Raw genomic sequence first — 22988 nt, forward strand, 5'->3', positions numbered from 1 at the left:
CCCAGAATGTAGTTGCCCTTTGGGGGTTTTGGCGGGATTTTTTTTTTTTTTTTTGGTCTGTTTTAGGTTCTCCCAAAGAATATTTGGAAACATTCATCTTTCCAATTCTGCTTCCCGGAATGGCTAGTCTGCTTCACCAGGCAAAGAAAGAAAAATGTTTTGAGGTCAGTTGTTTTATTTCTTTCTAAACGCCCAGTGATTTCGTTTGTATCAGCTGTTGCTCATTATCTCAGTACCATCAAGCGGTTGTTCTCGAAATGACCCCTTTGGGAGGGAAGTGCTGTGTTTTGGGTCACTTACCCAGCTCCAGCCGTGGCACGCAGTTGTGCGCACACGTGCGCGGCCATCTGCCTGGTCCCAGGGTCCTGGAGAGGTTTCCGCTTTGCTTGGCCCCGCTGCCCGCCCTTCTCCCTGGCAGTTTGGCAGCCACCCGATTCTTGGGCCTGCTGCTCTTGTTTGTGACATGCGTGGATTAAAGCCCTCCTCGCCTCTTATCCGGCCCTGCGTCGGTCTTCCCACCTCTGGCCTCTCCCTACTCTGCTTCCTGCCAGGTGCCACGCGTGTAACTTGCTGCAGGGGAGGCCTGCACGCAGCGAGTGCTCGGCCCACTGGTCACTATTACACTGCAGCCAGTTATCTCCGCACCAAGTTCCGAGCCTGGTGCACCCCCACACGAGTCCCCTGGGAGGCTCCCTCTTTCCTACAGTCAACAGGACACTCTGGATTTGCGTGGTCCCTGCGTGGCTTCAAATACTGGAATTTGGGTGGCGCGCGTGAAAAGAGTAAAATAGCGACCACACTTAATGACCACGCACTCGCTCTGTGCTTTGTCATCCGTGATTTCCTTCATCCCTCGCAGCGGCCCTCCGAGGGCCCTTCTGTTTTCTCGTCTGACAGAGATTCGGAAAGGTGATCGAGGGGAAATGACCGAACTAGGATTCAAATCCAGATGAAATGATTTGAAACGAGACGAAAACTGGCAGTAACTACAGTGCAGACCCCGATCAGTTTGGCACGTCGCGGTCTCAGGGCCGGTGCCGCCTGCCTGGTTGCCTTTCGGCACGGGACCTCTGAGAAGAACTGGATACTGCCCTGACGGCACTTTTACATGCTGCAGAGACAGTGTTTTCGTATCGCTCCGACAGCAATGCTTAGTTTTGAGACACAGGCCTGGTGAATTCAAATCTAGGGGAACGTGACCCCGCCTCATTCTTCTGACTTCCTGGTACAGCCAGTTGCCCGGCCTGAACCAGGAAACACCACAGTGATTAGGTCCCCGTTTTCATCAACAGCAGAGGACGTTCTGCCAAAGGGGACTAGAAACAGAAAAGGCTGGCACAACAAATGACAGCGATCCAGGTACTGACTGTCAGCTGCAGGGAACGCTCCGTTCGCCTGTGGTTTGACTCCTGCTGTGCTAAGTCATGGTACCAGTGTCAGGGAAGCTGTCTCACTGATTAGTTGCCCACTGAGTGTCAGCACTGGCCAAATTGCTTTATACACATCATCTCATTTCCCCCTGAGAGGGTTACAGAAACCATCGAAGCCAGATCCCCTTTTACAGAGGAGGCCTCTGGAACTCAGAGGAGACGGGCGTTTCCTACAATCACCCAGCTCGTGAGTAATGAAGCCCATCTTCAGCCAAAACTCAGATGATTCCAGAGCCTGGACTTTCATCCCTCCCAAAATGTGGGAGTTAGAGGCTGTCGCCTAAATAGCTCCAGGAAATACTGATTTTTTTTTTCATTCATGGTTATTTTCTGGACAACAGATTGCTACTTGCCTTAGGTTATAGAATCTAAACTGCTTCTATTTCTTAGTATTGTTCATTTGCTCATTTGGTTTCCTTGACAACTTAATTCTTGTCCCCTACTCATAACTGACCCTTTCCCAGCGTGTGGTGTTACAGGTACAAGGTATGGCCGGGTGGAATGGTAGTGAGGCTGGAGGCCTGGAGCGGAGCCCTCGGCCTGGTCCTGCCATCGTCAGCTGGGTTTGACTCTCTGGTTTTAGGAACCGCTGCTAAATGAGGGATGCCAGGCCATGTCACGAGTCACACATCTTTTTAATCTTGCTGTTGGCCGCAGGACGTTCAGTGCGCTGCGCCTTTTGTTAGACCGAATGCAGGCAAGACAACGATCAGACGATGGCATGAGCACAGCGGAATAACCTTTGTTCGAATATATACGTAAGGAAGCTTTGCAAACAGATCGTCACCCAAGTTCAGCTCTAGTCAGCAAACATTTATTAAGCCCTACTATGTGCCGATCGCAGGGCCAGGCCCTGGGCCCCGCAGCGGACAAGGCAAGGCCCTGTCCTCAAGAAAACCACAGACTGGTGGCGAAGCCTTCCATAGCTGAAGAATCATGGTGAACGAGGGTCATTTTCATTTTTCTCTCTTTTGTATCTGTTCTTTTTGGCTCCTCTGAAATAAGAATGGACGTGGAGAAACGGCCAGAATGGATGCGGACCTGAGGGCAGCTATATTCCATTGTGCAGCCTTCATTCTAACGTATTCAGCTGTGATTCTTCTAATTTATACCCTTCTGAGGGCACAAGAATCAGCTAAAAGGGCAGTAATTAAGATTTCACATTGAGGGTTGCATATCTAATGTCTCTACATAAATAATTTTGTAACGAGGGGCCTGACAACAGTTTCCAACCTCTAGGCAATGACAAAACGCTTTTAAAGAATCCGAAATTTCTGTTTGTGTTGGAGATTAATGAGGCATCCTTGTGTCAACTCGTATTTCATCTCCGACGTCCCGCAGATAAGCCGCCTCGGAGACTAAATGAACTATTCCAAGCACCAAGCGCCGCAGGGTGCTCGAATAGAGCATTAGCGTTTAAATGTTATAACAAATGATCAGGAATGTAGAAAGCGTGGGTTCTTCAAACTATCAAACTCGCAAGAACTGATAAACTTGAAAGGCGGCCAGGCACACTTGAGTCCGACATCGCCACGCCTTCGCAGGGTGACCCTATGTAATCTGTGAGCCTCAATTTCCTCACCCCTTGAAGGGGTGACAGAGGCGCTCCTGTTACGGGAGGACAAGGGGACGTATTTAATGATGCTCATGGCACCACAGCGTGTTGAGCTCGCCCCGCCCCACCGTCCCTTCAGGCTGGGCGGGGAAGCTCAGGACTTTGAATGCTACAGATCGCAGTGCGGGTGAATTACCATTAACTTCCTTCATTTCCTGACTTCAGATTTCTTAATTAAATCTGATTCCCTCCATTCCACATCCTCCCTGACCCTGGTCCCTTGGTCTTATGGATTAGTTTTGAAGGCTTAAAAATTACATTACTGCCATCTCGACATTTGTCAGACCCAAGCGGTACTCCTGTTATCCAGATCTGCACGACAGATTTGCATTTTCTCGATTCGGCTGTTCCTCACCTCCTGCCATTGGGAACAGACGCTTAAACTGAATGATAACTGGCCTTCAGCCAAAATTACATCACCAGCGCATTCTTATCTGTCTCCAACTGACTTGCATCCAAATGGCATTTAAACTGCGGTGTAATTCATTGTTTATTGGGGCCATTAAAATTACATATCAGATTGCTGAAGAATAATTGCTGATTTGTATTTGCCCTTAAAATGCTGACTTCTAGTTATTTTTTCTCGCTTTCCTTATTTTATATTTTATTCTATGATATAGCCCCTGTGGTTCATAGTAGGGACCCACTAAGTATTTGTTGGACGAATGGGTGAATATAGTTCTTTAAAAGTCAGAGTCCACTTTTAAGACAGCAGCTACGTTACGGAGCTCATGTCAGTTTGCCGCAGCGACTGTGCGCAGGAGGCAGCGTGCTGACTGTGCCTGCGGCGTCTGGATTTGCCGCGTCTGGAGGGGAGTAGGCTGTGGGGCGGCCGCCCGTGTCTGTTGGAGTTAGAGCAGAGCAAGGAGCAAATCCTCTGAAATCGAAGGCGCCTCCCAGCACGTGGAGAGCCAGAGTGGCCAGGACGCTGGAATGCAAGAATAGCGGTTTCTAGCGCTTTTAGAGGCTTTGCCCTGGACCAGACATTGTTGTGAGCATGTCTTCACCCGCAGGAACCCACTTAATCCTCGCGGCAGCCCTCCAGTGTGGGTGCTGGTGTCGCCATCTCACAGGTGAGGGCTGTGTGGCGCCAGGGCCAACCAGTAGGCTCAAGCACACGGCTAGGAGGCGGCAGAGCCCAGATTCAAACCGAGCGGTCTGTGTCTCAAGCTAGGAGTTTGCCCGCTGGACCATGCCGCCAGTTGGTCTGAGGGCCTGCCAGATGCTGAGGCCAGACTCTGATGGAAAAGATGGGTCTGGGGGCTGTGGAGGAGGGGAGTGAGAAGCTAGGTGAGCCTGGGACGGTCACCCAGACCAGGCCTTCAGTCAGGCCCCTAGGGGCCTGTGAGTACTGACATTCCAAAAGAAAACCGGAATAAAACACAGACAGACAGACAGACAGACAGAGAAGAGGCAACGCCTGATTACTATGCCATAGAGCACTAGGCCATTTGCACACATGCCTGGAGTGCGTGCATGCCTGTGCGTGTGCGTGCATACTCGGATTAGGCAGTCTACAGTACGTGGTACCGTGGTTCAGAACCTGGCCTCTGGAATCAGACAGACTGCTTCCAACCCCGCTGTTCCCTGGACAAGCCATGCAAGCTCGATGATTTTGATTTTGATTCATTAATAACCGGATTCTTTTACATATTTTATTTTAAATATTATGTATCAAATTCCCATGAATTTCATAAAGATCCTAATCAAATAGTTTGCTCATCATTAGATACGTAAATCTCTGAAATGCTCAGAATAAAATTCAGCTTATTTAATAAGCAGATATTTCTCTATTCCTTAAGTTTTGGAGGCGGTCACAATTAGGAGACTAAACCTGCCATGTCTCATTCCCATGAATTGTCACAGCCTTAGGATTCGATGAAGACCCTGCGCGTTTCACGATGTGGATTTAGCGAGTAAAATACATTTGTTTAATCCTTCCCCAGATGCTTGTTTTCATTTATGTGTAAAAAGGTCGCAGAGGAGATTAAGCGGCACATGTAGGGCATTAACGCGACATCTGTAAATGAAGTCGGTGGGCATTTTAGTTTTGCTGTGAAATTAGCTGGTCGCTAGCAGTGTTCTATAGTTTGCTAAATATACTCCTATAGGTGAAGAATGGACAATGATTACTTTGTGCAAATAGCTGGTAGGAGTGTATCTGTGGGCCCACAACAGATACTGCACCGGCGTTCCTCTGTGCAGACTGATTTATGTAGCATATGTGCGACTCTTCAGGTTTCTTTAATGACCCAGGACTACCAAATTCAGTGGCCTGTTCCAGGGACAGAAAGGAAAGGAGGCCAGTATGGCAGGAGCAGAGTGAGCAAAGGAGGTGGGGGGTGAGGCCGGCAAGGTCGTTCGGCCACAGCCATATCACATAGGCCGGTAGAAAGTGGGGTTTTCGTTTTCAGAGCAGTGGGAAATCATCAGAGCGGTCGTCCTCAACCCTGTCGGGCCCAATGCCCGCTCGTCATCACATTTTATAGTGCTTTGCTTACTGTCCTAAAATGAAACACTTAGATGATATTACCTGTTTATCAGATACCTGATTACTACCTGAAAGCGTCATGACTTAAAACAGCAATGATTTATTATTTCTGTGGGCTGCCTGGGCGTCTCCCCTTGGTCTCACCTCGACTCACTCATGTGGCTGCTTTCAGCTGGCGACTGGGCAGGAAGGGAAGGTCCAGGCTGGCCTCTCTCACATGTCTGGGGCCTTGGTGCTGGCTCTTGGCTGGGGCACTTCGGTTCTCCTCCACATGGCCCTCACCCTCCAGCAGGCCAGCCCAGCTCCCTCACAGCCTGGTGGCTTCTGGGCCGCCTTCCGAAAGGCCGAAGGCAGGAGCGTGAGGCCCGGGCTCTGAAACTCCACCGGCATCGCTTCCTCCACGTTCCATCGGTCAAAATGACTCACAAGGCCGGCGACTCACAAAGCAGCTCGTAAGAGGGGGAGAAATAGACTCATCGAGAGGAAGTAGTCAAGTAACATTGCGAAGGGGCACGGACCCGGGAGGCATGATTAATCAGGGGGCACTATCATGATAATCTGTATAATAATTGCAAAAATATGTATAGTAGCCATTTACATTACAGTGGGCTATGATATAAAGCAGAAATAGAATGAAAACCACTTCTGCATATTTCCCTTTTTAAAGCTCAAGTAAAACCACGCAAGCAGACGCGAAGCAGCCCCTTGCTCACACCCATGCGAGAACCACCAGGACACAACGGTGCAAAACGCAGACCGAACCACGTGCATCATTTTCGTCCCTCCGATACTGAACGTGATCTTGTCTTTGGTGATCTGATTTTCTGAAATAGTGAGAAACTCAGGTTCTGGGTAAAGCAAAGTACAGTTTTCACTTATGGTAGTTGCTTTTCTGGCAAAACCAGTGTATCTTAAAACCGTGTTTTTAAAAAAACCTTCTGTTTATCTGTTAAATGGAGCTAGGTTCTTGGCTCAGATCATTAGAAAAGTTTTTTACCCAGTAAATATTTAGGCTGCAGGATAGAAGATTCCGGAAATAAAACAATCCATAAGGTTTAAATTGTGTGATGTTCTGAGTAGCCCTCCTGCTGGGATGTGAGTTTAGCCCCTAAATCTGAAGTAGGGCTCAAAGTTAAGGGCTGATTGGTAAGGCTCGCCCATTGCTGATGATTAATGACAGCCATTTATAGAGTACTTCCTATAGGCCAGCATTATTTCGCTTTGTGATCTCTTTAATGATCACAGTAACCCTTTGAATGGGCGGCTTTATTGTCCCCATTTTGTGGACGAGGAAACTGAGGCCCAAGAAGTCCCCAAATTCACATGGCTGCTAAGAAGAAGAGCCGGAGTTTGAACCCTGAGTCTGGCTTCAGAGCCTGGCACTCAATCCTGCATCGATAAGGCTGTTAGTGTTGAAAATGCTTCCCTTTGAGACTCTTGGAATTGCTGTCAGATCCAGTTTGTAAACCGTGCAGGAAAATCTTATTATAACTTTATAGTCATGCCTCTTTTCTTCTTTTTAACAAAAGCAGCATTGATTACTTCATTTCCAAACTCAGCTAGGACTTGCTTTTGTTTCTAAAAATCAAAGTCGTCCTCAAAAGCCAAAGCTTTGAAAAGAAAGTCAACAAGCTGTGACCCACGGGTGACCCCATGGTTGTCTTACAGAATAATGGGCAGTGGCTTTGTGACAGGATTTTCCTTCTCTGCTCTGGAGCTTTGCCCTCTTGCTTTCGGGGCCGTGGCTTTGTGCCAGGTGGCTGTCGTAGCCATCCTGACTGGCCGCTACGTAGGGAGAACATCACCACTTGGCCATAAAGTGCATTCCAGTTATTGTACATGGCATCGATTCACTTTTTACTACATAACAAAACTCCTCGGAAGTTAGTGGCTTAAAACACCAACAGTTTGTTGAGCTCACCGTTTTGTAAGCCAGCAGTTTGGACCGGGCTCAGCTGGGAGGTTCTTCCAGCCTTGGCTGTGGTCTGCTGCCAGGTCGGCTAGGATGGCCTCAGCTGGGATGGGCCTCAGCTCTGTTCCACCGGGTCTCTCACCCTGCACCACATTAGCCCCGGAGTGTTCACGGGGTGGCCGGGATGGGTCCCGTGGACATCCTCACGGCCCCTTGAGCCTGAGGCTTGGAACTGGCACTGTGGGGAAACAGACCCCATATCTTGATGGGAAGAGCTGTAGAGTCACTCTGCAAAGGCTGTGGATACAGGGAGCGGGGTGGAGAATGGTGGGTGGCCCTTTGTGCAGTTGACCTCCTTCCTCTATTAGAAACAATACGGGTCTGGCAGCAGGTGGCAGGAGGTGGCGGCGGGTTTGAGTTCTGGCTCTAGCTTAGTGACTTCAGGAAAGCTGCTTGCCTGCAGCGCTCTCCTCTGAATTTGTAAACCACAGGCAGGATTGTTGAGAGGATTAAATAAGGTGATATGGGCAAGGGGCCAGCTCTGGGGTCCAACTGGGTCAAGTGTTTTATCTTCCACTTACTAGTAAGTGACTTTGGGCAAGGTATTTAGCCTTTCAATGCCCATTTCTTAGTCTGGGAATAGTAATAAATAATAATAATAATAATAATGATAAATAGTAATAGTAACATGTAGCTGTCGTGAGGATAAATAAGTTGAGTAAAATTTGGAAGACCATCTGGCACATAGAAAGCCCTCATTACATCCTAACTGTGGTTGGCGCTGTTAATGTCACGCTTGGAAAACAGCACGTCTGTGAGGGGACTGCCATTCCCCATGGCCCCTTCTGGGTGGCCAGTTGTTGCTTGAATGACTGCAGGGCAGAATCCCTTAACAGGGGTACTACTTCCTAGACATTACACACGCCCAAGGATGGACTTGCCTCATCATTATAAAAATACGAGCGCCTTAACAAATGATATATATTTCTAAAAATATAAACATAACTCTTTAACGGTGAGCAACACGAGGAGACCCCCAAGGGCTACGGGGCCTCTAGAGCCACAGCTGGTGACCGAAAAGAAAAGAAAGATGGCAGATATTGCAGCCTTTTCTTGAGACTTTATGTCTGAAGGATGTGAAGCCATTTTTTTTTAATGAATGAAAATAAAGTAAGATTCAATCGATTCTTTTTTAGAAGAACGTATCTCAACAGAAGTCATGGATCCTCTTGGTTATTTAGAGAACTGCATTTGTCCTGCTACTTTTTCTTAGCAGGAAACCCAAGCCATCAACTAGTCCCAGATCCAAAAGATGTTTAAACTGTTAATCCCTTGGAATAATAAAGGTTCGTTCAGGAAGTGGAGAGGTGAAACCGAGCTTTCTTGAAATCAAACTTCTGCGTCGGAATTGAAGTGCTGTGGATTTTTCTAGGCTTCTGCGGGAGATATTATCGGTTCCTGACAGTGTTCTGAAGCGGGAGTCTGCAGACTACAGCCTGGGGGCCAGCTGCCTGCTTTCGTAAGTGAGTTCTTATTGGAATCCAGTCACACCATTCCTTCCCACATTGCTTATGACCATTTTTGCACTACAGTGGCAAAGCCGAATAGTTGTGACATGGGCCTAAAATATTTACTGTCTGTCCCTTTGAGAAAAAGCTTACTGACCCCTGTTTTGAAGTCCTGGAACTGTCCATATTTTGGAGTCGGCAGCTGCTTTTTTTGTGACGTGGGGGGCAGTATAAGGGAAGCTTCCTGTTACGTGTAGAATATGGAACTGTGCTCACCTGAATTTAGGGCCCAGTTCTGCTTCCTTCTAGATGCGTGATCTTGGACCTTGCTAATATGGTGGCCTTGTAACCTTAACCTTCCTAAGCCTCAGTTCCCACCTCTATAAAATGAAAATAATAATGTTAGTGTTTGCTTCATGTAAGGGAGTTTGCGAGAATTAAATAAGATCGTGCATTTAAAGTATTTCGGTCAGTGACCGACACAGCTACAGTGAAAAGTAGCAACAAAGTAAAAACAGAATTAAATTGGAAAAGAGTTCCTTAGACCTGGGTTGGAAGACAGAGAATGAGGGCAGGATTTAAGCGAGAAACTGGACACACGTTAGGTCGAATGCGGGGAGACTCCAAAATGTGGAGGGCTCTGGCAGAATACGGTGATGAAGGGCGGGGGCGCTGGAGGCAGACAGGTGGCCTTGAACTCCCCCTCCAGCTTTTGCTAGCTCTGGGTCCCTGGGAAGATTCCTTACATGCCGTGAGCCTCAGTTTCCTTATCTGTTAAGTGGGGAGGGTAATAACCGTCACACCCACTTCACCAGGGCCGTGGGAGGATTGAATGACTTGGTGTGCGTGCCACACTGATAACAGCTGAGTGCTCAGGAAGGGCTGGCCATTGCCATTGAGAATTGTGCTCGAAGGAGGGACTCAGGGGGAGAAGCAGATGTTAGCAAGCGAAAACCAGAGTGAGGAGAGATGGGTCCAGGCTGACAGGGAAGGAAACGATAAATCCAGTCTCAGGTAGGTGTAGTGAGACGCATCAGGACAGACACATCATCAAAGTCTCTACCATAAACTGCCTCCCGCACGGGCCCTGACACATCTCCGTCTTGTCTGAGCAGAGGGCAGGCCTTGTCGGGAATGCTCCAGACCCCTTGGTCTCTCGTCGGCATGACTGTGAAGCTAGCTTTGCAAATAATTCTGACATGGAGACAGGAGTTTGCATGGAGTAGAGTTTCCGTGAAGACTCGCCTGTTCCTTACTGAGTCTTCACTGACACTGACCTTCCCATCTTCCCTTTATAATCATAGTCACCTTCCCCCGGAGTCCCTGGGCTGGCCAGAGTCTGTGTGAATCGGGAGGGGAACAAGGTTTCAAGACAGGAAATCACACACGCAGTTGTTAAGCTAGACCTTCAGCATTCTCCTCAGACTCTTCGCGGTTCCATTCCTGTTCTTATGAACTGGGTCTTATTCCACTGGAGCCAATTAAATTTGAGACGTCAATATCACTGCAAAGATTAGACATCACAGTTGGGTTGATGTTCTTAAACTATCCCCTGCCATCCCGCCCTACCTTTGGGTTAGCTTAATTGGAACACGAGAGATCAGAACTAGATTAGAACTTAGTGGGACTTCTGTATGAAACAGAGTTGTAAACTTCACTTGGAAATTCTTGTGTAAAGTGAATGATTTTTACTGTAAGCAATTTTGGATAAGAGGTTTATATCGTTAGCAATAAAAAGGAGTACGAACTCAGCAGAGTTCGTTTCGGCCGGATGTGTTCGTTAAGTATGCAGAAGTAGCGTTCCCACAGTGGCTGGAGTTAACTCGTCACAGAAAACCTCATTCAAACTAAAATAGGAAAGGGTTGGTTGGTTTGTTTGTTTCTGTGGACAAGAGACCCACAGGGAGATCTTCCTGTGCAGCCCAGATGATGTCTTCACGACTTGCTTCCCACTCCATCTCTTGATTGTTTCCTCCGGCTCAGCTCCGCTCTCAAACGGCCCCTCCCTTGTGGCACCAGCCTGTGACCCATAGGCTCAAGTTTAGCAGAGAAAGAGAAAGTCTCTCCCAGAGTTTCTCTCTGATTGAGCTGACCCGGGTCGGTTACCTACTTGAGAATCAGTCCTTGGACCTGGGGGGATTTGGTGGGCTGTTAAGCAGAGGGAAGGAGCCCTGCCCAAGGCACATAGCTGTAGAGTTGTTGGTGGTGGGCGGGGGGTCCCGAAAGGAACTCAGGGTGCCGTTGATCAAAGAAGGCAGAAGGGACGCTGGGCACCTATCTCGGCCAGGACTCGTTAGGTCGCAACTAGCAGAAAACTGGCTGAAATAGTAACGGAGTGACTGACTGGAACATTGTGAGGTAGAGAAGGAAAGCTTCAGGACTGATTCAGGGGCTCAGCGAAATCACCGAGGACTTAGTTTGCTTCTGCCTTTCTGCCTGGCCTCTTACAGAGTCAGCTTTATCCTTAGGCTGGCTTCCCCGCAAATAGCAAAACAGCTATGGTCGCCGGCCTAGGCTTTGCCTCCGCCTCCTCCATCCACTGGAAGGAGAGGATGGTTGGCTCCTTCAGAAAAGCGAAGGAAATGATTTCCCAGAAGCCCCAGATATCTCCTGTTACATCCTACCACTCTGAACTTGGTTTCCTGCTCGTTCCTGATCCAGTGAGTCCCTTGGGCCAGGGTGGGTGTGGACCAGATTGGTTTAGGTGTAGGAGGCGGGTGAAGTGGGCTTATCTGGGCTGCCTTATCAGGGTTCACACTAGAGCTGGCCGTGGGGTTAATCCTTGACACCCATCGCAGCTGCTACTCAGCTAGGGGGTAGGTGTTTGCTGGACATTGAATTAACCACAGTGGGGCCACGTCTTATTCATTTCTTTATCTCTAGCATTTAGTACAGGGCCTGACACATAGTAGGTCCTCAGTAAATGTTTACCGAACATGGCCAAACTGGAACAGTGTTCCTTGCTTGATTTGGAAAGAAATCGGGAGTTTTACGTATGAGTAAAGTGATGGATGAAAATAAATCTTATCTCAGCTTTAAATATGTATTAAATGCAGGGTCTGGATAGAGGCGATAAGGCTTTCTGCCTCTCTTCCCATCCCAGCACATGCAACACCAAATTTTCCCTTTCAGCCTTTGGTTGCTCATCAAATTCCATCACAATGAAGAGTATCGTAAACAATAGTTGGTGTCAGGAAACGATTTCTAACTCCTGATAAGTCCATTGATGATCTCATGACACTAAAATTTGCTACTCTGAATAACCCAGTAAAACAAAACCTCTTTTTTTTTTTTTACATTCCTTGCCCATCTAATGGTCATTTATTATAGTTTTTAAAATTAAATACCTGAATATGTTTTAAAAGGTGCTAAGGCTTTGGTCAATAAGGGAAGAAACTCCAGTTCCTGGCCTTGACCAATAAAGGAAGTGAGAAATACCATCAGCTTTTGTTGGAAAAAAATTTCTAAGGAGTGGAAAAAATAGATCCTTCCAGGAAAGGTGTGGTAGCGCTATTTCTGCGCTACTCTTGTTAATCGAGAATACTTTCAGAAATGACCGCGTGGCCTGCGCTGGAAGTCTTGGTCAACGTTTTGTGTTGCGAGTGCTTATTTTTAACTTCTTTTTGAAGCATTGTTTTTGTCTAATGAAATTCTAATGCGGTAGGAAAACGAAGCCCTGGTCGAAGTTCGCTGTGATAAGAATTTTGGCGGCTGGGTACAGTCCCAGTGTGTGCTCACCTCCAGGATCCTAGTTATGGGCCAGTTTTGTCGTGTCTGGGGTGGGTCTCGGGGGTCTGGGAGTTTGCTGGGGAGAATAGCTACGTGGGAGAGGAGGCTGTGACTTTCTAAGTGCAGCCCATGCCCACAGCCTTCACTGCAGCCCTTAACTGCTTCGCCCATGTCCCCAGTACCCTGGCCTCAAGTGATTGAACCAGGATTAGGTGTCAGGCCCTGTGGACAGCCACTCAGTGGCTATGAAATGGCCCGGTACACTTGCTCTGCCCAGCGGGATGGTCTGTCCTTGACGGCGTCTGACCAGCCTAGTCAGTCTCCCGCGTGGGGAGTGGGGCTGTCAGACACAGAGCGAGCAGGCACACCGTGGTATGGGTTCAAACGGAGAGATACTGCAGACGAGGAGACAGCTCGAGAAGCCAGGAGTGAGCAGACCTTGAAGCGGAAGAAGCAGAAGGAAGCAGTTAGAAGAGCAGCAGGAAAAACAGCAGCAAGTGTTGAGAAAGAAGCCATGGCCTGGGAGCCGGGTCCTCGCAGAACCAGAACCAGAGCCGTTCGGGGCCACAGAGCTGCTGGTGGACGCCCGTAGCTAGCTGTCCTGTGCCCTGAGCAGCCGTGGACGCCGGTCCACTTCTCGAGTGCTGGCTCTGCCCCCAGTCAGAGGTAGTCTCATGTTCCTTACAGTAACCCCTGTGCTGGAACATTTTGTTCAGAAATGCCTGTGGCCTCTCCCTGGGGGAGGCTTGGCCGTGCGATTGCTTTCGTCAGCGGAATGTGGAATGCATCATATGACGTCTGTTATGCCCAAACACGCTTGAGGATCAGTGCACGGTCCACCATACTCTTTCTGGATGACAGCTAGTCATCTCAGAGAGAGCTTCACCCTGGCAGCCTGAGGCCCGGGTGAAGACGGCGTGGGGAAAAGAGCCACAGCCGATTGAAACGCTCATGTCACGTGAGAAAGAAAGAAACCGTTGATGACATGAGCTCTCAGATGTGGGGTTCGTTTGTTGCAGCAAAATCTAGCCTAAACTGACTTAAAGAAACAACAACGACAGTAACCAGGGTGACCCAAGCATATATCCGTGTCCCTCGCACGCCCAAGGAGTCTCAACCAGTGCACGCCATGGCCCGCCACACTTCACCGACCTCACGGCACGTGCTTTTGACCTTCCTGGCCGGGAGGGCATGCGTCACCCGATGCGGAGTCAGCGACTACAGTGCGGTGCTCTCTTTCCAGTCGCCAGTCTCCCAGTCGGTCCCCTATTAAATGTGTATCCAACATAAAAATCAGCACAAAATACTGTCTGAATTAAATCCCGACGTCTGCCTTTTCTCTCTTTGAGATTCGAGTCTTTCGTGATGTCGTCCTCCTCCCCAGTTCCCTTCCCCAATTTTATTATAATATTCTTTCCCCAACATATAAATAACTGAAAGACTTTTGGAGTGAACAGCCACATATTTACCAGCTGGATTCTACAGTTGCCATTTTGCTTTATTTGTTTCTTCGCGTATCCCTCTGCCTGTCTGTCCATCCCTCTTTCTACCCAGCGATCTCGTTTTTCTTTGGATGCGTAAGTTGCAGACACGCGATGACGTGATGTTGCCTTCTCCCTTGCCATTTAGTCTTTTTCCTATTAATTCTGGATTAAAAATCGCTGTCTAGCCTTGCTGGAGTTTGTCCGGACTGTTTTCTCTGCTTGCCCAAACTCGCACGTTGACACCCTTCGCTGATCGTGAACTCTGCATTTGTCCGCATTACGTAAACCCCGGGCGCCCACACTCTCCCAATCTCTCACTGTAATTTTCCCCTGTTACTTCCTGTCTTATCTCTTCACTCACCACAAGTTTTCATTTGCTTTCCCTTCTCTCTTTCAGCTCCCGGCAGATAATTTTTAAACTAAACAACAGCTGAACAATATCCCCACTGTTCTGTGTGTCTGAGTATTCACGGCACGTCCACGTTTGCCCAGAACAGAAGGAAAACACAGTTTCTTCTATTTTCTTTCTTTGCATCAAAAATAATCAAGTCTGTCTGCATGACCTTCACACATCAGACCGTTCGGCTATTTTAAAACTCTGTTTAATAGAGTAAGTCAAGCCGCATTCCCCTCGTCGGAAGAATCTTTACCACTAAATAGCGTGGTAAATGCCAAGGGAACAATGCATCTTTGTAGCACAGGAGAGAGACGCTGCCACCCTACAATTGCTGGGTCGTTTAAATTATTACACGGCAGTTCGTGCCGGACACATATTTGCGTTATCGTACAAGTAGTTTTCCATTCTGGTTTTCCATGGCCTGTTGAAGGGAATCCTCCTCACGCAGTGAAGAACTAGAAGCCCCCATTACGTGGTCTGCTACATTTAATTTTATCGCCCTGGCCTGCCGTCTTTCTATTTTTTAATAAAAGGCTATCAGCAATGAGGTAAAAGACTGCAAACAATCTCCAGCAACTCCGGCCCCACTATATTTTATTTACTAACAGCTATAATAAAGCTTTCAGGGAAGAAATATCTTACATAGCACTTTCCTTGTTAGTGAGAATCAATTCCGCAGCAGCCTTTACCGCCGTATCTGAGATTATAAAGCTGAGCTGGCTATTTCAAAGTGAAGGCGAAAAAAAAAAAAAGGAAAAATAGTCATAAAAAAAATATTGTGGGAAGAAAGTCAAGAGAAATGGTATGGAATTAAATTAGCAGCTCCTACTCGTAAATGTCAGGTTCTTGCCGCGATAGTTTGGAGTCGAATGGCGACTTCCTTCACTCATTTACTCCCCACTCGTCAGTCACTCAGTCTGCACCAGGCACTCAATGAAGCACTGGGAACGTAAAGAAGAAGAGGACGTGTGCCCTGTCCTCAGGGAGTGTGTGGTTTGGGACGGGAGATAGACATGTGGCCTGGCAGTTACGTTCCACTTAGATCGGAGATGCTGTGACAGGGGCACGCAGAGAACTGGGGGCAGGGGGCGCCTCCCCCAGACTGAAGAGGGCGAGAATGCTCAGAGAGGCTTCCTGGAGGCATCTTGAAGGACAAATGGGAGTTAGCCAACTGGGGAAGAAGGAATAGTCGTTAAAATTCTTTTTCCTGCAAGCAATAAACAACTCAATACAAACCGGCTTAATAAAAAAAGAGAATATATCGGCTCACGTACCTATTGGCTTCAGACATAGCTGTGTCCAGAGTCTAGTGCAAATTATATTTGTAATGATCCTGTTTTCAAATACAGTCACATTCTAAAGTACCAGAAGCCAGGACTTCATTGTATGAATTTGGGGGAGGGGAGGCACAATTCAACCCACAACACCCTGCCTTTCTGCCTTTCTTCTTGGATCTCCTGCCGGTACCTCCCATTGGCTGGACCCAAATAGAGAGTAAACGTCACTCCGGGACGTTTTCCCCTGTGGCCTACTAGCTGTCTACCACCTAGGGACTACATTCAGTTGCATGTTACGAGAACTCAGGAACAGTGGTAATAATTCAAATGGAGTTTATTTTCCTTTGCGTATCAAGACATTCAGAGTAAGTCAGGCCCAAGCGGGTGCTGCGGCTTAAGGAAGTCACCAGAGGCCCAGATTCCTGCCAGTCCATCGCTCCACCACATGCTGCACATGACTTTTGGCTTCATGGCCCCACATCTGTGTTCCAGACTGAAAGAAATAGAAGGAAACTTGGAGGATAAAGGGCAGGAGAAGTCAAGAAGGCAGAACTTTCTCAGAAAGCCACGGGATGTGGCCATTTCTATCTCATACAGTGGAACTGTGTCATATGGCTGTCCCTTCCTACACGGGAGGCTGGGAAGTAAAATTTTTCCTCTGGGCTGATTGTCAATTAGGTTTCTGTTAATAAAGATGAAGCGGAGAGTGGCTATTGGATGGACACCTGGCAGGGTCAGCTGCACGGGCCAGTGGCACCCACGAGCTCGGCTTCCGCCTTAGAAGGTGGCGCCCAGACGGAAGCACTGCCGTTCTGAGGCTCTGAGTGGATGGGGAAAGCAATGAATACGATTACTAAGAATCAAGGCCCGGATTTAAATAAAATCCTTCCGAGAAAATTCTGTAAGCCCCCTACCATGAGTACTGTCTCTCAACAGTCTCTGCTCTCAGAAAATATGCTTGTCCAAGGATGACTGGAGAAATGTCTTCAGAATTCTTTACCTCTCCCGAGTTACTGTTTGTTGATGTACTTATAAACCTCATCGGGGGCTCACGCATATTTCATCTAACAGCAGTCAATGAGCCCTCTTCCTCTGTCTTACTCAGACGTGGGCAAAGAATTTAATTTAATTCTCTCTTCTCTCTTTAGAGGAAAAGAACCAAATTCATTGCCTGTGATTTTCTGACGGAGTGGTTATACAAGTAAGTTTTTCAAGTCTCTGAATATTCAGTGACCCTACGGATTTAATAGTGTTAATTTGCAAGCAGAATAGCAACAATTGACCTGAATTCTTATTGTTTTCTTGTCAATCGAACATATGGCATCACGACCAGTCAAAATCCAAAGAGGGTAGGGGAGCCATTCACGGAATTCTTCTCCATTCCATTTGTGGAGCAGTGGCTGAAGCAACAGTAAGTGCCGACATGTGGCTTTAGATAATTTCCTCCTAATTGTAAGGTCGTATTAATGATGATTTTCTCCAGTCCAGGAGAACTAATCCACCCAGGACCCCAGGTCAGTTCCATTTGTGGCTTTTGTCTCTGGTTATTTTCAGTCTAGGCCAAGGACATGTCTACATGCAGTGATTATTCAAGAAGCACTTCAGAAAGAAAATAGAAAACTTTAAACAATTCTTATACTAAGTAATTCAGCTCTCCATTCTCTCTCCTTCTCTCCCTCCCCACTCCTCTGAAGGTCATTATGTCTCAGCAAATACGACTAACGTTTTTCAAATACTAATTTTTACTTACGCGCGTCACTTCTACACTTAAAAGTATCAGAACATGACAGGTACAACTCTGTTTGACCATCATTCTACTGAGCCTTCTCTCCTCACGGATATAATCAGTTTAGTCTATAGTGCATACTTCCAGAGTTCTTAAAATTAGATGTTTAACTACACAAAAAAATTAATTATATCATATGAAATTGGTAGTAGTATTTTTTTGTGAGCTGTTTTTCATCTGCAATGAGCGACAATGTGATTAGCGACATTTATCGATGGGCGCTGGTATCCGAGACAAGAGCTAAAAGTGAGAGGAAATTCAAATTGGAAGGGGGAAGAGTGGAGAAAGTTCCCGGTGGGCACTGTCACCCGATCGCATCTACCGAGAGCGAGGCCCAGGCAGGGTCTGTGGGTCCTGGGCGAGGGGAGGTGGCTGCTGCCGCTGCTGCGGCGAAGCTGATGGGGCTTGATAAGGCTGGTCCGGCTGACGGCCTGACCGTGCGGTGCCCAGGACAGCCAGCTTCTGCCATCATCTCCAGCAGCCTTGTAAAGGGGGTGGGGACAATAGACGACTGGGCAGGTCGGGGTGGAAGGCTGGCAAAGCTAATACAGTGCAAGGTCCAGACTGAGCCCAGGGGACCGTAAGTACAAGGGAAGGCATTGTTCACCTCCCTAAGAATACCGTCTCAACGTTTTTCTGATAAATTACCATATTTTCTGAATTACGTTAACAATTTAACAACCATTTTTCAGGCAGGGGAAGAAATACTACATTATGTGTTCATATCGGAAAGAAGAAATATACCAAACCCAGAAACACTAAAATGGAGATGGTCGGGTCCATAAGGGTTTTGAAATAAGATCCATTGTGTGGATCTTATTTGGATCCTGATTCAAAGAAACAAGCTAAAAATGATGAGGCGATTGGAAATTTGAACACTGAGTAAATAGTTAATGGTATAAAGAATTATTTTATTTAAAGTACGATAATGATTTCATAATCATGAAAAAAGATGACTTTTTACAGAAACATGCTGAAATATTTATGAATGAAATATGAGATGATATATCTGTGGACAGGGCTGGGGGGGACTTATACCGAGTGACTGATGTGGAAAGCAGTATAATTGAAGCCGGCTGATGGTGACATGGGTTCATTTTTTTTCCTGCCTACTTTTTTATGTCTTTGAAATTTTCCATAATAAAAAATTAAAAGGAAAAGCAACGATGAACATTTTCAGAGCTCCTCGTGAGCGCCCGATTGAATGGCGGCTGTGCCGTGGGCGAGGAAGTAGCTGTTGACTGGCGCTGGGCCGGGCGAGCGGAGGGCTGTTCTTTTCCACTGGAGGTGGCCAGAGTGACGGAGTATTCACGGGACCGTGCTGGAGTGGCAGGAAATGGCCCTGGGGCAAGAGGAGAGTGGCAGGTGCGGGCCCAAGGGAGAGGCCTCAGTACAGCTGTCTCTTGCCCTCCCTACACCCCTTCTTCAGGGCCAAACTCAGTTCTCCCAGCAGCACCGGGGAGGAGGACTGGTGTGGGCAGAGCCCTGGGCTTGCCCTGAGAACATGGCTCCAGTCACTTAGCATTCCTGAGGACCAAGGGCAAGGCTTTCAAGGTCAGGTCATCAAAGATTCTGTAGAGGTCAGGTCATCAAAGATTCTGTAGAGGGTAGTAAGTCTTTTGGGCTTTGCAGGCCACATGTAGTCTCTGTTGCAATTATTCAACTCCACCATTGTAGCATGAAACAGCCATAGACAATATGTGAAGAAGTAGGCATGGCTGCGTTCCAATAAAACTTTATTTACAAAACTTTATTTACAAACTTTATTTGACCCACAGGCTATATAGTTGGCTGCTCCCTGTTCTAGGGGCCCACCAATAACCTTCCCAAACGATAGCCCCACGTAAGGGCAAATAATATAAATAGAAATAAGTGGGTGGGAAAGATGAAAAGCTAGAGAGAGTTATGATCAGAGTGGGAATTTGGGAAATCGAGATGCGAGAGTCTTCGGTGATTACCTGTTCCAAGGTGTTACCGCTCTACTGAGCAGCGGACCTGAGGAAGATGGGTCATGTGGATTCGAGGCCGTGGTGTCGGAGATGTCATCCGTGTGAATCATGCAGTCTCTGAAAAGGCTGATGGGGTGGGTTGAAGACGATGACAGGAAGTCACATCCTGGAGCTATCAAAGGTGGCGTTAGAATATCCTAGAAGTCAAAGCTGTGATGGCAGTGAAGTGTAGGCGTTAGGAGCTTGGGCTCCGGCCGTGGTGTGACTCTGGGCAAAGTCGACTTAACCTCTTCGAGCTCAGTTTTTCCATCTATAAAGTGGTCTTTCATCTAAACAGATCTAGTTCCCTGCATAAGAGAAATTCTGGTGACAACTATTAAAGGAATACATTTGTTTCTACTTCTGATACATACACACCAAGCAGGTAGGCTCCAGCTACCCAAAGGGAGTGGTTTAATTTATTTGTTCATTTATTCAGCTAATATTTATTGAATGATTAAATGCACTCTAAAGTTACGGAGCAGTCATATTCTTAAGCTGGCTGGCTGCCATCTCTGGGACACTTACTATGTGCCATGGTCCCTGATTTTGTATACAGTTGGATTGCAGTATGTATGGACTTAATTTATGCTGATTCGATGCTGTGCTCTTGGGCGGTAGAGAGAAGATTCTACCTTGGAGGCGAAGCATGAAATAGGCCCCAGACTCAGCTTTTTTCTTAGTTGTTCTTAGTATTATGTGCCTCTTATAACGTGAGCTGCTCATAAGGCAGCTCCTTCTTCTGTCTGTCTGTCTGTCTGTCTACCTGCCTACCTACTAAGCATTTATATAATGTTGAGTCAGGTACTTTTCTGAACAGTTTAGAAATATTACCTGATTTAACTTGCATAACAGCTCTAGAAAGTAGGAAACATTTCTATGTTCATCGTATTTATCAGGCTAGATTAGCTAGGTCGCAGTTATAAACACTACCAAAATACCAGTGGCTTAACCCAATAAGAGCTTATTTTTTGCTCATACCATGGCTGGTGCAGGTTGAAATTATAAATTATAAATTATAGCTATTTGGAGCATGGGATCTTTGAGGTCACTGAAGCAAAGGAAGAAAAGAATAGAGGAGGCACCCTAGTTCTTAACCATCTCAGCCTAGAAGGCTCTTAACTTTCTCACCTTTCCTCACATGGCGCCAAACCAACTGCAAGGGAGGCTGGGAGACGTAAGGGAACACGTGGATATTCTCTGAGTACCTAGTAGTCGTGATGACAGCCGTATTTCCCAGAAAGAACTGAGGCACAGGGAAATTGCAGAAGTTGTTTGCCCCAGGTCACAAGCTAGTAGATAGCCGAGGCGAGATTTGAACCCGGGCAGTCGGGCTCCAGAGTTTGTGCTGTTAAGAGCATGGCTAATTACGCTACTGCCTTCTACGTCACTTGGTACTTAGAGTGAGCAGCTCCAAGAGTAGGAGAAAACTGGTTCTGCGAGGCTGGTTGGAAGATGCCGTGTCTTTATATGGCTAAGTCAAGGGATGCTAAGGGGAAAATCGCTGTATGCGATTTTCATTTTATGTCCTGACTCTAGAGTACAGCTCCTGTGTGACACGCAGCTCCTCTGTCTGCACTGGTGTTTCAGTGCCTCAAATTATCCCACCTGCCGGCCTGGGGAGCCAGCTCAGATGTGAGTTTGGGTCTTATTTTAATGCTGTTGGGCGGACGAATTCTACCAAGCCCAGCTGTCCTTGATGCTAGATGTCATTATATCGTCAGATTGGAGCTGGGCGACTGGGGTCATTTGTTATGGGTGGCTGCCGATTGCTTATCTCATAAATGATGGACCCTTCTCTCAGAAGGTCCCCATAATTTAGCATGTTCTTCACTCTGTCCCTTCTCGGTTACCCATTTCTATTTCATGGTTTTTGTTTTTTGTTTTTTTTTTAAAATAACTTCATTTTTTATGTAGCCAGGGACATTGACAACCCTTTAAAAATTCTCTTAGGTCTATAAAAAAATAACTACGATTTATCATATGTAAAACATACTTATTTGTTAAATAAACTATACAATGAAAAGGAAATGTTTAAAATCAAGCATCATCATAGAATTAACTAACTCTAGACCTACAAAGTGTTTCCGAAGGATGTCTTATTCCAAACAGCAGGAACACGGATTTTCTTTTCTCTTCCGTACGATTTTGTCTATAGAATTACTTTAAGAATGGAAAACAATTGCAAAACCGAAGGACAGTTATTCTGTTTCTTTTTATTCTCACTTCTTGCTTTCCGTGGTAGACAGTTATGTTTTTTCCAGCCCAGCACTGATCCCCCCGCCGCCTTCTTTTGGTTACAGAACTATGTTCCTAGGGGCTCACCCCAGCCAGTCTCAGCTCACGGGGACAGTGAGCTGACTCCACCTCGGGCTCTGAGCTGGGTATGTGACCGAGGCCTGGCCAGTCAAAGCAGGGAATCCACATGACCCCATGGTTACTCCAGATCGGTTCAATCAGAAATAATCCCGAGATTTTTCAAGAAGCAGCCAGTAATGATTTTCTTTCTTCTGGACTTGGAGCTTTGAGGTGATAAGCTTGAACTGCTGAGGGCAACCAGCTTAAGAGATTATGCCCGAGATAAAGCACAACTGAGAGGTGGCCAGGACCTGAGTCCCTTGTGGCATTGTTTTGAGCCTCTCTATGTGGCCATACCTAAAGCCAACTCTACCCCTATTAGTTAAATGAGTCAGTAGATACCTTTTTTTTTTTCTTAACCCAGTTTGAGTTAGGTTTCTGATACTTGCAAATGGAAGAGTCCTGACTGATACGTGCTCCTGTGTAGATAAACACAACTACCCTCTGGTATTCTGTATTAGTCAGCTTTCTCTAGGTTCTGCTGCAGTAACAAACAACCCTCAGATCTCAGCGCTTTATAACAACAAAGGTTTATTCTTTACTCTGTCACATGTTGCCTGCTTGTCACCTTTGGCTCTGTTCCACGTCTCTTTTTATTCTGGGATCCAGGATGAAGGAGCAGCCCTGTCCCTAAGTCTCAAGCAGACAGAGAAGAGCAGCGGCCGACCTACGCAGTGACAAACATTACTTCTGCTCACATTTCACTGGCCGGCGCGAGTCCCATGGCCAAGCTCAGTATCAGTGCCATAGGGAACTTGGCATTACCGACGGGGAGAAGCTTCAGGGTGGATGGCCAGAAGGGATGCACAGTGCTCTTCCAGGGAAAGGGGTGATACTCGGGACCAGGATGCGATGTCTTGTGTGCTCTAATCAGAGCTGGACAAGGGCGATTCCTTCCCTGCCTTCCGACAGTGGGGTGTGGCGTCGTATCTCCTGTTGGCTTCTCTTCTGCTCGTGAATCCAGCACCGTCCTATTTTGTGGTATGCAGTCTGTTTCAACCAAATCAGTCAGA

The 22988-nt window shown here is 47.1% G+C and overlaps 1 protein-coding gene across 1 annotated transcript in view; it reads left to right on the top strand.

Annotated features, from left to right (window-relative positions):
- The window catches only part of IQCK (IQ motif containing K), an 86471-nt gene that overhangs the window by 7365 nt on the left and 56118 nt on the right, over positions 1-22988 (top strand). Inside the window, exons 3-5 of the mRNA XM_025046104.1 lie at positions 6-164; positions 16992-17044; positions 17177-17254. Coding sequence (XP_024901872.1) covers positions 6-164; positions 16992-17044; positions 17177-17254 — 290 coding nt within the window. The remainder of the gene's footprint in view (positions 1-5; positions 165-16991; positions 17045-17176; positions 17255-22988) is intronic.

The sequence above is a fragment of the Pteropus alecto genome, unplaced genomic scaffold (genome assembly GCF_000325575.1).
Source record: "Pteropus alecto unplaced genomic scaffold, ASM32557v1 scaffold34, whole genome shotgun sequence".
Taxonomy (NCBI): Eukaryota; Metazoa; Chordata; class Mammalia; order Chiroptera; family Pteropodidae; genus Pteropus; species Pteropus alecto.